Below are 15,987 nucleotides of genomic sequence, written 5' to 3'. Positions count from 1 at the left end.
GAATTAATTTAGTATCAAACATGTGTTGTTGCTGCAGATGTTTAATTTTCAAAGGTAACAACAATATATGTGCACACTACGTGTTCATTTACATGTGAAATGAAGACAATTTGGCTTTGTGTCTTACAGATCTAGCTGGCACTGTTTTGTAGGTCGGAGGCGGGGCGCAACCCGGTTGTTAGTTTTAATGTGAACAGCACGTGGCTATTGCAAGGCAGGCAGGACAGTTTTGTAGCAGGTGGAGCTGTCCAAATGCAGGATCTGTCAGGTGAACGGGAGGATATGCGTGATGAGTCGATATAAGGAACGCGCTTTAACGAAACAGACAGAAGTCTGCTTTGCAACGAAATTTGGCAAAACATAAACAAGGATGTTTAGTGTTTGTTAAATTCGTTATATTTTTTGTTTATCACTCGTGTCGCTTTGGTTGTAAAAACAAGTACAAGCAATTTAGCACTAAACTTCCTACTAAAACGTGCAGGTAGGAACACATTTGTTACATCATAATGTAGTGGGGATTTGATCGTTGACAATGACGATTAAGACGGTCATTTTCTGAATAGAATCGTTCTTTGACATATCATTCTACAAAGAAGAAAAATGTATATTGAATAATATAAACAAAATGGATTTACCATTAAATACCAGTGGAATCAACGCGTCTCTTCTCGTCTTACCGGATTCAACATCCTCGGGAGTCGGTCAGTATTCCATGCCTGCTATAGCGAGCCTGGCAGCATTAGTAAGTTTCCTCATTATATTTACCATTGTTGGGAACGTCTTTGTTGTAATCGCAGTACTCACAAGCAGGGCGCTCAGAGCTCCACAGAATCTTTTCCTGGTTTCTTTAGCCAGCGCAGACATCCTAGTCGCTACCCTTGTTATGCCATTTTCACTGGCTAATGAACTCATGGGCTACTGGTTTTTTGGAAGTGCGTGGTGCGATGTTTACTTAGCTTTGGATGTTTTGTTTTGCACTTCGTCAATAGTGCACCTGTGTGCAATAAGCTTAGATCGATACTGGTCGGTGACCCAAGCCATTGAATACAACCTCAAAAGGACCCCTAAAAGAGTGAAATGTATAATAGTAGTAGTATGGTTGATTTCTGCTGTAATATCCTTCCCACCTTTAATCTCTATGGACAGAGACCCTGAAGATGACGTTTACCCTCAGTGTAAACTGAATGACGAGACATGGTACATTCTGTCGTCTTGCATAGGTTCGTTTTTTGCTCCTTGTGTTATTATGATATTGGTGTACATAAGAATATACCAAGTAGCAAAACAAAGAACAAGGACTATATCTGAGAAAAAACAAGGGGCAGACAGCTCTTCTCAAACTGACAATGGACTGCGCAGAGGCGCCTCACTTCAAGCAAATGGGGAAAAAGAAAATGGACATTGCCCATCTCAGCCCAAGGAGACCAAACCCCAGGAGGTAGATGACATAGACTTAGAGGAGAGCAGCTCGTCCAATGGGAAAAGTAAAAGGGCTCAGGACACAAACTCCAAGAAGGACAGAAGAAGTGGCAGGAAAAACAGTTCTTTGTCCAAGCAATCTAGTCGCGTTTCTAGGTCTAGCAACAAGTCCATTGATTTGTTTTCTTCAAGGCGAAAAAGAAGCACAGTTTGCAGGAAGAAAATCTCCCAAGCCAGAGAAAAAAGATTCACATTCGTCCTGGCTGTTGTAATGGGCGTGTTTGTTGTCTGCTGGTTTCCGTTCTTTTTCAGTTACAGCTTGTATGGCATTTGCAGAGAAGCCTGTGAAGCGCCAGAAATTGTATTTAAGTTTTTCTTTTGGATCGGTTACTGTAATAGCTCTTTAAACCCGGTCATTTATACAATTTTTAACCAGGATTTCAGAAGAGCCTTTAAAAAAATACTCTGCAAGAGATGGAAAAAAACGTTTTAAACTGTCAGATGTACCGTAATAAACTGTGCCGTAAGCGTTGTATATATTCTAAATGAGAAGAATCTGTCACGTTCTGGATGTATTAAGGTGATTCATGACCTTGACAATCTATAGACTGATGAAGATATTTAAATATGTTCTATTTTAAGCACAGCCATGTTAAGAATGGTAAACCCGACAAATGTTTCTGTAAATATTGTCAAGTTGTAATTGCTGTAAATAACATGACTTGAAGATGGGATGCAACTGTATGCTTATTTACTATTTTATGCCATTCACTGTACATTTAGGCAGATACATGTGGTTATAACTATATGCATGCAGTATTTGAAGTTTCTTTTTCTGCAATGTCTCATCTTTAACAAGGCTGAAAGGTTTTAGTCTCATCTTATTAATAATATTCCATATTTGCTCTGAAAAACCTCTTCATTACATTTACAAGCATATACAACCCTCTCTCTTACAGGTACATTGCTGCCAAAGTTCAATGAGGTATTTTTTCCTAAAAAGGCTATAAATATTACTATAGATTGCCCAAATGACACAATTGTTTGTACTGCTTTTGGTTTTCTATACTTATCTTTGATTGGTTTTCTTTCAGTATTTATTGTTTATATTGCAGGCAAACTGAAACAACAAACAATGTGTCAGCACCATTTTGCATTTAGTTTTCTTAAGACATGTTTCACGAAGATGAAAAACTATGCAGTTAAGCTGTTATATAAAAGAGGGTTTATCCCACAGTAGGAAAAAAAATCTTTTTTTGGTCTTTGTTGATGGATTTGACAAAGCATGCATGTAATAACACTGTCAGTAAGGTGGTCATTATGTTACTAGGTGTTTACATAGATATATATGTATTCCTGTCCATTCTTTGATTATGGCACTAGGTGTTTACATTGATATAGATGTATTCATGTTCATTCTTTGATTGCCACTTCTAATTCTGTGAAGTTGGTGTGTAAATCTGTTTTTTCAAAATGTCCTAATAAAGTTATCACTGCCTACTGAGAGGTTACTAATAATCAGATTGCCTTATATTTTCAGGATGGAATTTGCATAAAAGGTGTTTTCAATTTATATAAAAATATTACAAAAAATACTGGTACAGTATGCACAAAAAAAATAAAAAAAAATACAAAGTGACCTACAGTACATCAAAATCCAGGCGTAGCTCTAAAATAATTACAGTTACCAGATGTGACGAATGTACCACATTTCTATTTAAATTTTTGTCAGTATTTTGGATCTAGAGCTTGTTTCAGACAGCCCAGAGTCCCTAGCTATTCAGACACCTATACTGAGGCATTCTAAAACCTGTTATTTCGTTTTGATTGGAATTATTTTTTTATCTCTTGTAAATTAACATTTTAACAGCACCCCCACCATTTATAAAGGATTATAAAGATTTTCTTTGGCATACAATTTGAATGTCATATTTATATATATATATATATATATATATATATATATATATATATATATATATATATATATATATATATATATATACAGTAAATGTTATTATTTGTTAGAATTAAACGAGTGTAGAATATTTAGGTTACTATTTTGATGTGTTATTTTATTTTGAATACAGCTAAAATAATGGTATTCTGTTGTGTACTGTGCAGCTAATGTGGTACTGTAGCATTAATTGGAAGACCAACACACACTGTGACGTTGCTACTCACTGCTTGAGTTACGCTGTGTTTTTGTTTGATTGGGTTTGGGTTAAGTGAATTTTCTGCATCACGATGGGGTCATTCTCAAGACAACCCCACCCGTAACACGAAAAGATTTCTGGGTTCTAAAAACGTGAATGAACCCCAACCCGACCCAATCTAGATGGGAGCGTATTTCGGGTTGGGATCCTAACATAAATACGTACAGTATGCAAGACTTGAGGCTCTAAATAGGGCACCAGATTGATTACTTGATTAATGAATGTTTAACTGAGGATTGAAAAATAAAAACTTCAGCAATCAGTAATCGATTGTTGCACCTCTACAAAGGTTAAGCAGCAAAGAATGGTAAAGCATGGTAGTAACTGTCGTAAACCATGGTACATTTTTAGTATAAGTAAATCATATGCTAAATTTCATATAGGAGGCCAACCCTGTATAACATCACTGTGTTTTTATTATTAATTGGTTGCCTGGGTATTGTCTTTTCTCGCCAGCATGTTGTCATTTAATAAATGCTACTTTCTTGCTTGCCACTTTCCCAATAATGCATACAGACAATTAGATAGTCTGCTACTGTGTGCTGTGGGGAGCTGTAATTTATTTTCCAGAACAGCCTGTCGCGATGGCTGCTTCAATAAAGGGGTATGCATCCAAAGAAAGCAGAGAATGAAACCTTGCATTATAGGGGAGGCAAGCACTGAGATCTGTGTTAAATGAGCAGAGAAAACAGCTGGTAGTGGGCGTCAGAATACAAATGCATTGCATTTAGAAAAACAAAGCAAAACACCAACTTGCACTGAATAAGACTTAGTTATTTTGGCATCTGCATGCTGTATATTTAATACAGTGTAGCAAACATGGAAACACTGTAATGTGAAATGCCTAACCCATACATTTTAACAATGATTGACTCTTTAATCCACAATACAATATTATAACAATATATAGAATTTCGTTTTGAATACACTGACATAACAGCGGTACCATACCAGCTGGTTTTACAAAGCACCTTATGCTTTATTGTATACCTAAACATTTTACAGCAATATTAAGGGATAAACCCCTGCCATTTAATTATTATAAATTATACAATTACTACGATTGGTAAAAATCAACATAAAAATCCAACCAGGACCACACTTTTCTTCGGCAACATCTTTCCATTTTTTAAACACAATGCACACTTCTCAGGTGTGCTGAGGATGTACTTGGTTTTGCCTTCATATTGTGTGGTAGGCAGTTTTTCCTAACCTGGGGATCAAGCCCCCCTTCAGGGCCCATGCCACACAATAGAGGGGCCTCGATAAATTTGCACAAGTTACCCTTCTTAATGTGTAGGTCTTATAATTAATGTCACACTTGGTTAGTGAATTTATACTACATTTTTAGATCATTTTAAAAAATATAAACCTGCCTCCTCTTTGTATTTGTAATTTACAGAACTTTAATAACACATGTTTACCAATCTTAGACATGGGGTTGGGGGTCCACAGTGGGTCCTTCAGTCAAAAAGGTTGTGAAATGCTTTCTATAAAGTACACCAACCTTCCCTGGAGCTACAAAATGGAATGCATCCTGGCAAGTCCACAGATTTGTTGCAGGTTTCCAGGCACAGACCTGTGTTATTCAAGCCATTTACTGCAAACAATTTGCCTTATCTGCTGTAGAGTAAAGATACATTTAAGGTTGGTTGTATAGTGATATACTGTATGTTAACAAACCTGCAAATTGGATGTTATCCAGAGTGTGTTATGATGTTAGCCAGCAGTGTGGAGTAGTGGTTAGGGCTCTGGACTCTTGACCGGAAGGTCGTGGGTTTGATCCCAGGTGAGGGACACTGCTGCTGTACTCTTGAGCAAGGTACTTTTGCTCCAGTAAAAATCCAATTGTATAAATGGGTAATTGTACGTAAAAATAATGTGTAAAAAAAAAAAAAAGTAATTGTATGTAAAAATAATGTGATATCTTGTAACAATTGTAAGTCACCTTTGATAAGGGCGTCTGCTAAGAAATAAAATAATAATATATGAAATTGCAGAACTAATCCATTATACTGTCAAGATTTACACTGTGTAATTAACTGAATGGCCCCTTTGTAGACTGCTGAGAGCGCTTTCTAGGTCAAGGTAGAGACATAATGTAAATAAAGCTATAAATACAGGCTGTGTATTTTAAACGTATACATAGTGTATTATATAGCGATTCACCCCAAGTCAAGTCACTAACAGGAATACTAAAACAAAATCATGGGAGTTTAACTAATACAAGGCAAACTTCGAATCCTGGGGACTTTTTGCAGCTATTGTATTCTATCTGTGTGAATGGAAAATGTTTTTTCTCTGCAAAATGAATCTACAGGAGAGGTTGCCATCACTGTGGATCAGCGCGTTTTAGAAAAATCACCAGAGGGAAAAGCAAAACTATCTAATGAACAATCAATGTAGATGAGTTAACACTTGTGTAGAAATATTGTTGTCCTGGGTGCCTGCTTTTTCAAATCTGGGAGTGTATGTGATGAAAGTGATTGCCAGCATTTAGTTTTTTTTTCAACTGTAGCTGGTCTTGAGAAATACAAAAGGAAAACCAGGTAAAAACATATCAAAGCATTTTAAGTATGGTAGTGCTTGAGAACATGCTTTATTTAAGCATGGTAAATTAAAAAAAAATACTGTGTGCTTTTACAATAGAAAACTTTGTATATGGGTAAATAGTATATGTTGTCCCATAATAATAACTATATACAGTTTTCTTTTCTGAATAGAGAGACAGAACTATGGGCGTTGCTTCTCTACTTAGTACATTTATGAACCGAGAAGGATAGGTTTCATTTATCATTCTGTTAGTTACCAGAATGAATGCCAGATGTCTGTGACTGCTCTAATGTAGTTGTGTCCTTGAAACATGGGATCCTTCAATAAAAATGTCAAGGCAGGGTACTAATGTAAAATGGAAACAAGGAATTAAATTTATAACATAAAAAAGCTTTGTAATTCTTTCAACTGATACCTTCGGTGTGGTTTATAAAATAGATATTGTAAAACAGATATAACATATATAGTAACAGATATGTTTTAAAATAAAAATACATGTTTGCTAAAAACATGTGTTTCTTTCAAAATTGCACATTTGAGACCTACATAAGAACATAAGAAAGTTTACAAACAAGAGGCCATTAGGCCCATCTTGCTTGTTTGGTTGTTAGTAGCTTATTGATCCCAGAATCTCATCAAGCAGCTTCTTGAAGGATCCCAGGGTGTCAGCTTCAACAACATTACTGGGGAGTTGGTTCCAGACCCTCAACATAACCAAGGCAGACACATTGTTTGGAACCTTTTTACATGTGCCGCAGGCATGTGTTTGTCCCCCAGATAATTCCATTCCAAATTCAGGTAACGTGTTATAATTGAATCTGTCACTGCAAGTACTATATAAAAACATGTTTGTGTGTGTGTGTGTGTGTGTGTGTGTGTGTGTGTGTGTGTGTGTGTGTGTGTGTTTTGTCTTGTAGTGGCTTAAGTGATCTGAAGTTATATTTGTCAAAGCATCAAATCCCTCTGAGTCATACATCAAGCAGTTAATTCCACTTATCAAACAGCTGCACTGGTGACTTGTGTTGTCCATTTACCATTTCCCATTAAGCCAGTTACAATTGTGGGGTCTAATGACATTCATAGTATCTATATGGTAAAAGGATGTGAGCTGGGAATATTTTTTTTACCTGCTTTTGAGCTTGGCGAGACACCAGGATCAATGTTCTTGTAGCACTGTGCCCCATACCAACACATGCTGGGGCATTTATTGAGTCTGATGGAAACATGCCCCTGCTGAAAAACTGTTTACTACACCATGTACTACACCAGTGCTGTACCTGTCAAGACAGACGCATTTATAGATTTGTATACATAAGATGTTGTATGCTGAGATTTCACCTCACTAAACAAAACTTGTATTATTATAACAAGCCCAAAACACCCACAGTCAGCACAGAAGCATTATAAATTAAATCAACTGTAGCACTGTAAAACCTTCTGGATGCATTTCTGGCAGAAATCTCTGTTGGATTCAGCTGTTACAGGCATGAGACAGCTTGACATAGCTGACTGATCGCAGTATGCATTCAGTTTAAGGGAATAAATAAAAAGGGAACCAATCTACTCAGAAAAAGTATACTTGAGGAGGTTCAAAAGCATTTAAAATAGAAAGGAAGGGGGAGAAATCAACAAAAAAACAGAAGGGAGACTACATCAAAACAAGGGCAACAACTCATATAAGATAGCCATTAAATGTATTTATCGAAATGCTAGAAGTCTCAAAAACAAAATGTTAGAACTTGAAGCTACAGCACTAATAAGTAACTACATGTGATAGGTGTTACAGAAACTATCCAAGAGTGATGGAGACGATTATGATATTAGTGGGTATACACTGTATAGGAAAGACAGGCAGGACAGAAAAGGCATAGGGGTAGAGCTATACATCAAAAATAGAAGCCCAGGTGTTAAATCTGGAAGAAAAAAACAACGCAGAATCAATATGTGTCACAACAACGGACAATATTTCAAAGGGCATAATAATAAGGGCATGCTATAGACTGCCAAATTCAGATACCGAGCAAAATAATCTGTTATACAATGACATTAGAAATGGGTGTAGCAAAGGAGAAGTTATACTAATGGGGGATTTCAACTTCCCCCATATAAAATGGGAAAACCCGATGGGGAGCACAACAGCTGAAATTGAAATGGTAGAAATGACAAATGACTGCTTCCTAATGCAATTTGTCAATGCGCCGACTAGAGGCATGCCTTGATTTAGTCTTTTCAAATAACGAAGACAGGGGTTTGCTTGTTTTGGGCTTATTTTGAAAGGCAGTGCCGCTTTTTTTTTCTCGTGAGACTTGGCAACACTGGTAACCTTCCCCGTCTCTCACAGGCAGCAACTGATTCCACTTCATTTTGTTGTTGACAAGAGTTTGTGCAGGATACAGCAGGCAGTGACAATTTTGGGAACTAACTAATGCTGCACTTCAGTCCATTTCATCAGTATCCGCCACCTCCCTTTCAAGTGCCCACTACCCGTATTTGCCCAAGCGAGGTGTTGAATGCTTCCTCAGCAGCTGTCAGCCGTCCGGACGAGTAGGGTTTCTAAGCCAGGGTAGTATACAGAGCATCACCTGATCCCCTATATGCTGTATTGCCTGAATGAAAGGGATATAAATTATATATATATATATATATATATATATATATATATATATATATATATATATATATATATATATATATATATATATATATATATTGTGATGGATTGCATTCCAGTCACAGATCTTTTCTCCTTTAAACACAGACTTGACAGCCAGAATGCGGTGAAAAAACCATAGCATGTGTTTATTATTTACAATACACAAAATAAAACAAAACAAAACAAAAGCCTAACCCGTTCTCAGGCCCTATCTAAACAGGTGTTGATATTATCTGAATACGAGGCAGGCTAAGCCTGTTACCTTGTCGTCAAAACCAAATCACAATCCAAAAGTCGAAATCCAAATACCTGTTTCAGTGTTCGTTTACCAGTAACCCAAATAACAAATCATTTTCTTCCACTCGCTCTCCAATCACCAACCAAACTCCTCATGTTCTCCCTCGTCCAACACTCACAGAGTTTTTTAAATGCCAACCAATTACATCGTTGAAGACAATTAACAAAACATTAAATTGAATTATTAATTAATTTGGACTGGAGCCAAACCTGACTCCCGTAGCTTCCACATGGTCCTAATGCCGCCATGTATTGTCTCTGCACAACAAGAAGTGTTTACCCACCAGTTTGTTTACATTGTTTTCTCAATTTTACTGACCAATCCCTTACACAATATATATATATATATATATATATATATATATATATATATATATATATATATATATATACAGACGTGCTCAAATTTGTTGGTACCCTTACAGCTCATTGAAATAATGCTTCATTCCTCCTGAAAAGTGATGAAATTAAAAGCTATTTTATCATGTATACTTGCATGCCTTTGGTATGTCATAGAATGAAGCAAAGAAGCTGTGAAAAGAGATGAATTATTGCTTATTCTACAAAGATATTCTAAAATGGCCTGGACACATTTGTTGGTACCCCTTAGAAAAGATAATAAATAATTGGATTATAGCGATATTTCAAACAAATTAGTTTCTTTAATTAGTATCACACATGTCTCCAATCTTGTAATCAGTCATTCAGCCTATTTAAATGGAGAAAAGTAGTCACTGTGCTGTTTGGTACCATTGTGTGCACCACACTGAACATGGACCAGAGAAAGCAAAGGAGAGAGTTGTCTGAGGAGATCAGAAAGGAAATAATAGATGAGCATGGTAAAGGTAAAGGCTACAAGACCATCTCCAAGCAGCTTGATGTTCCTGTGACAACAGTTGCAAATATTATTAAGAAGTTTAAGGTCCATGGAACTGTAGCCAACCTCCCTGGGCGCGACCGCAAGAGGAAAATCGACCCCAGAGTGAACAGAAGGATAGTGCGAATGGTAGAAAAAGAACCAAGGATAACTGCTAAAGAGATACAAGCTGAACTCCAAGGTGAAGGTACGTCAGTTTCTGATCGCACCATCCTTCGCTTTTTGAGCGAAAGTGGGCTCCATGGAAGAAGACCCAGGAGGACTCCAGTTTTGAAAGAAAAACATAAAAAAGCCAGACTGGAATTTGCTAAAATGCATATTGACAAGCCACAATCCTTCTGGGAGAATGTCCTTTGGACAGATGAGTCAAAACTGGAGCTTTTTGGCAAGTCACATCAGCTCTATGTTCACAGATGAAAAAATGAAGCTTTCAAAGAAAAGAACACCATACCTACAATGAAACATGGAGGAGGCTCGGTTATGTTTTGGAGCTGCTTTGCTGCGCCTGGCACAGGGTGCCTTGAATCTGTGCAGGGCACAATGAAATCTCAAGACTATCAAGGCATTCTGGAGCGAAATGTACTGCCCAGTGTCAGAAAGCTCTGTCTCAGTCGCAGGTCATGGCTCCTCCAATAGGATAATGACCCAAAACACACAGCTAAAAGCACCCAAGAATGGATAAGAACAAAACATTGGACTATTCTGAAGTGGCCTTCTATGAGTCCCGATCTGAATCCTATCGAACATCTATGGAAAGAGCTGAAACTTGCAGTCTGGAGAAGGCACCCATCAAACCTGAGACAGCTGGAGCAGTTTGCTCAGGAAGAGTGGGCCAAACTACCTGTTAACAGGTGCAGAAGTCTCATTGAGAGCTACAGAAAACGTTTGATTGCAGTGATTGCCTCTAAAGGTTGTGCAACAAAATATTAGGTTAGCGGTCCCATCATTTTTGTCCATGCCATTTTCATTTGTTTTCTTATTTACAATATTATGTTGAATAAAAAATCAAAAGCAAAGTCTGATTTCTATTAAATATGGAATAAACAATGGCGGATGCCAATTACTTTTGTCAGTTTCAAGTTATTTCAGAGAAAATTGTGCATTCTTCGTTTTTTGTGGAGGGGTACCAACAAATTTGAGCACGTCTGTATATATATATATCTACATAAACGTCTCCGTCGGTTTCAGGTACGGTGATCTGCAATACCTGTTCAATTTTAAACCTGGGGTTCATTTTTTGTTGAAACAGTATCACCACTAATGACATGACACCCCACTAATGTCATTTGAAAAACAATTTGGGCAGGAGCAGTAAAACACATTATTAACCAACCAGGCATGAGGTATTTAGCTTTATTACAGCAGCTTAGATTCACTCATGTACCAGTCCTCTGCGCATGGAAACCACATTTTCACAAAATGTCACTAGTAATCTTCAAAAACAGCACAAGTACTTTACGCATATGATGTCAGGTGAAAAGACCGGTTTACTCAAGTAAAAAAAAATGAGTGAACAGAAACCCAAAAAGACATTTTCTTGTGTAAATGTCTCGAGTTAAAAAAAAAAAAAACTTGCATGGAAACCCCATGATTGATTGAAGCTTCCCCTCCAGACTACTTCTTTATCCAGAAGGCTCATACCCATGGGAGAGGAGGTGGGCTTGCTGAAATTTATAACTCTAATCTTAATATTAAACAAGGAACAATGGACGATTATTCATCGTTTGAACTATTATCATTAATTTAGCATAATGAAGTATCTGTGTACATTGGTATTGTATATCATGCACCAAAGCCACATGCTTCATTTTTATCTGAATTTGGTAATTTTCTATCTTTCCTATCTTCCAACTATGATAAAATTCTTCTGTTGGGTGATTTTAACATTCATGTAGATATCGAATCAGTCAAGTACTCAACACATCTTTTGAATTTACTTGAATGTCCAGCATATTACAGGTCCTACTCATAATCATGGATACATGTTAGATTTAGTAATTTCTCACGGCCTAAATGCTATGGACTTTATAATTACTGAGCTTACCATTTCAGATCATTTTGCTGTTATTTTTTAGGTTAATGTGCCAACACTTATAAATAAAGTGACACACACTTTTACAACTTAACCCTTCAAGTACTTTAAAGTTTTCGAGGCACTTGGCTCTTTCTATCTAGTACCCTTGATGCTATTGCTCCAGCTAAGGTTCGAAATGTTTTGCTAAAAAAATACTTGCCATGGTTTAATGATGCCACTCAAAGACTTAAACGGGATGGTCGAAAATTAGAATGTAAATGGAGAGGTACTAAGCTACATGTGCATTATCTTGTATGGAAGGACCATCAAGTAAAGTATAGAGAGACATACTACTCAAACTTAATTAAAACTAACAAAGATAATCCTAGATATCTTTTTTTTCTATTTTGAATAAACTAGTTAATCCTCTGTGTAATCCTTCTGCTGCCACAGTCTCTTGCAATGACTTCATTGACTATTTCCATAGTAAAATTATAAACATCAGAAATTTCACAAGATGTCTTTGGTGATGAAAGACTTAACCCCAGTAGAACCTACCAGACCAATTCTGGTTATTTTTGATTCCTTCTCTCTGGTGACCTTAATAGGTTTGTATGCATATTAAACCTGCTACCTGTATTATTGATCCTATTCCAACTAAATTATTGAAATAACTATTTAGTTATTTTAATAACTATATTCTTAATGTTATTAATGGTTCACTTTCTTCTGGGCTAGTTCCATCGGCTCTTAAGGTTGCTGTCATAAAGCCAATGATCAAGAAACATAACTTGGATCCAACAATTCTACATAATTATAGGCCTATTTCAAATCTTCCTTTTCTTGCAAAGATATTAGAAAGGGTAGTTGCAAATTAACTGCATCAATTTTTGACACAAAACAACATCTATGAAAAATGTCAGTCTGGTTTTCGCCATGCACATAATACTGAGACAGCTCTTAGAGTATTAAATGATCTATTAATTGGCACTGACTCTGGTTATTTATCAGTTTTAATTTTATTAGATCTAAGTGCTGCTTTTGATACTGTTTATCACTCTATTTTAATCAATCACCTGCAAAATGTTTGGGTTTATCTGGAGTTGTTTTATCCTGGTTCAAGTCTTATCTTTCTGATAGGTCTCAATTTGTTTTAATTGGGAATGAAAAATCTGCATTGTCTGAATTAGTTTGTACTGTTCCACAGGACTCTATTTTAGGTCCTTTATTCTTTTCCATTCATATGCTCCCTCTGGGTGATATTAGAAGCAAACATGGAGTAAATTTCCATTTTTATGCAGATGACACCCAGCTGTATTTGTCTCTAAAACCTGGTGGTGTCTCTTTTGGGACCAATATAGTATCTTGACTTACTGACATTAAGGACTGGATGTCTCAAAATTTCTTAATGTTGAGTGCAGAAAAAGCTGAGGTTTTGTTAGTGGGGTCATCAAACCAGCTAGATAAGCCTGAATCATTTGGCCTTGATTTCAGCAACCTTCTGAACCTGTACTAGAAATGAGAAATTTAAGTGTGATCTTCGACCCTACTCTTTTATTTGAGAAACATATAAAAAAGATTACAAAATTGTCTTTTTATCATTTGAGAAATATTGCAAAACTTAGACCTATAATCTCTACATCTGACACTGAAAGACTAGTACGTGCCTTTGTATCCTCCAGAATTTATGATTATAATGTGTTATTTTCTGGCATCCAAAAATGTTTATTGTTTATTTGTTTTGTTTTTCTAAATTTGACTATTTTTGTCCAATATAGTCCTTTGAGATACACCTGTATGAATGGTGCTATATAAATAAACTTTGATTTGATTTGATTTGATTTGAAGTGTTAAGGGACTAGGAGCTCTTAAAATAAACAAATCCCCTGGGCTGGATGACATCCTCCCAATAGTACTCAAGGAAATGAAAGAAGTTATCTATAAATTGCTAACTAAGATCATGCAACAGTCTCTTGACACAGGGGTTGTACCGACAGACTGGAAAATTGCAAACGTAATACCGATCCACAAAAAGGGCGACAAAACCGAACCAGGTAACTACAGACCAATAAGCCAGACTTCCATTATATGTAAACTTATGGAAACTATAATAAGATCCAAAATGGAAAATTACCAATATGGTAACAGTATCCTGGGAGACAGTCAGCATGGTTTTAAGAAAGGGAGATCGTGTCTAACTAACCTGCTTGATTTTTTTGAGGATGCAACATCGACAAAGGATATGTGCAAAGCATACAACATGATTTATTTAGATTTCCAGCATGCTTTTGTCAAAGTCCCACATAAAAGATTCAGCAAGGTTTTTTTTAAAGGACTTAGTGTTTTAATGTTATACAACAAAAACATAAAACGTGTTTTACTGTCAATTGCTTTTAGATTATAAAAGGTCTATATAAATTAAATATTTAATCTTTTTTTCTAGTGACTGCTGTTGAAGTTTTGGGGTGCTTCCAAACAGGATTATACAACATGCTACCCACTGGGGGGCTCATGTAACACCTTGAGTATTTAATTTATTTGCATCACGACAGAACCTTTTGAAAATTGATATTTGTATTTCTCTTTGTATTCCAGATATTGTTGTTCACGCCAACGAACAGGGTAATTAACAGAAATCATACTTGCGTGGGAGTTTCTTTGCTCTTGTACAGATATTGAAGATCCTGGCTGATGAGAAGTTTGCTGATTTAGTTTGGGCTTGGTGCCAACTTTTGTTTTGTTCAAACTGTCGGAATCATCATTCGGTGATTGCTCAGTCTTAAGGTCCATTCACACCAAGCGTGCCACGTCAAAGCATCAACGTCCAGCATAACATTCTTTTAGAATACTGTACGTCTTACAGAGGCTTTCACACTGCCGGCGAAGCATAAAACAGACGGCATCTGAAATCCTATTTTTCTGTGCGAGTCCGGCGTAAATGTACTTATTTAACCAATATACAGTATATATATATATATATATATATATATATATATATATATATATATATATATATATATTAGAGGTCGGCATGGGTACCCAAAAACACACGTACCCATCAGATTTTTAATAACCCAACTCTACCCAGGTCTGTTTTTACTACCCAGGTTACGATTTATTAATTTCAGAATTTAAAGAAAATGTAGAAAATATGACAATACAGCTCTAAGAAATAAATAATAAGAGTGGGTTTTTTGCATTAAGCTTTTTCTTAACTGACAGGATATCTATGTTTTACAGAAAACAATAACACACAGCAAGCAGCAAGTAAACCTCAATGATAATAACTGTGGCGACTATTCCTCTCAGGAACTAAATCGGAAAGAAAACAACATAACAACATCCTGTTGGTTTATGTCAGTGTGACAGAGAGTGAAGGAATTCGAGCTGTAAATCTCCCTCCCGAACAGAAAGGGTGCTGTGTAAGGTTGGTGGTATGCTTCCTCCTAGATGGACAGCCTCGACGGTAGGCGGAAACCGGAAGGTGACCATATTAGAGGGAGCACGTAGCTGCACATACGTGGAAGGATTCCCATGCAATCAGCTACAGGGAAGAGAATGCTTGGAGAAACCATGGTGATGGGTTGATTGCAGGTAGAAGTTTTTTGGTAAAAATGGGAAGCAGTTACATCAGTACCAGGCCCCCTTACGCTGAGACGCAATGCACAGCTGGAGCTTTTGCATGTTTGTTTTTGTTTTGTGTTTGTTTTGTCATAGAGGAGGACTGAGAGGATCGGGAGCTGCCACTACAGAGCCAGCATGTACCCCTGATCACCACCCCAATGCACAACACAGCATGGACATGACCACCATTTTCCCTGGGAACAAGGAGCACATTTTCATGCATGGAGGACTGTGGTTTAGGAGTGTTATTGCAACCCACTGTATAATTTCCCCTATACCATTGTTGGTATAGGGGCGATTAAATTATTATTTTGTGACAATTATTAAAAATACA

The 15,987-nt window shown here is 36.7% G+C and overlaps 1 protein-coding gene across 1 annotated transcript; it reads left to right on the top strand.

Moving 5' to 3' along the window:
- Window positions 1-203: 203 nt before the first annotated feature.
- On the top strand, window positions 204-3,279 carry LOC117420996 (alpha-2C adrenergic receptor-like). The gene has a single exon (XM_034034827.3). The coding sequence runs from the start codon at window positions 626-628 to the stop codon at window positions 1,910-1,912; it is 1,287 nt and encodes a 428-aa protein (XP_033890718.3). The 5' UTR covers window positions 204-625; the 3' UTR covers window positions 1,913-3,279.
- The last annotated feature ends 12,708 nt before the right edge of the window (window positions 3,280-15,987 follow it).

This window comes from Acipenser ruthenus, chromosome 1 (genome assembly GCF_902713425.1).
Source record: "Acipenser ruthenus chromosome 1, fAciRut3.2 maternal haplotype, whole genome shotgun sequence".
NCBI lineage: Eukaryota > Metazoa > Chordata > Actinopteri > Acipenseriformes > Acipenseridae > Acipenser > Acipenser ruthenus.
Note: the sequence above shows the minus strand (reverse complement) of the source record. Positions and strands in the feature narration are given on the sequence as shown.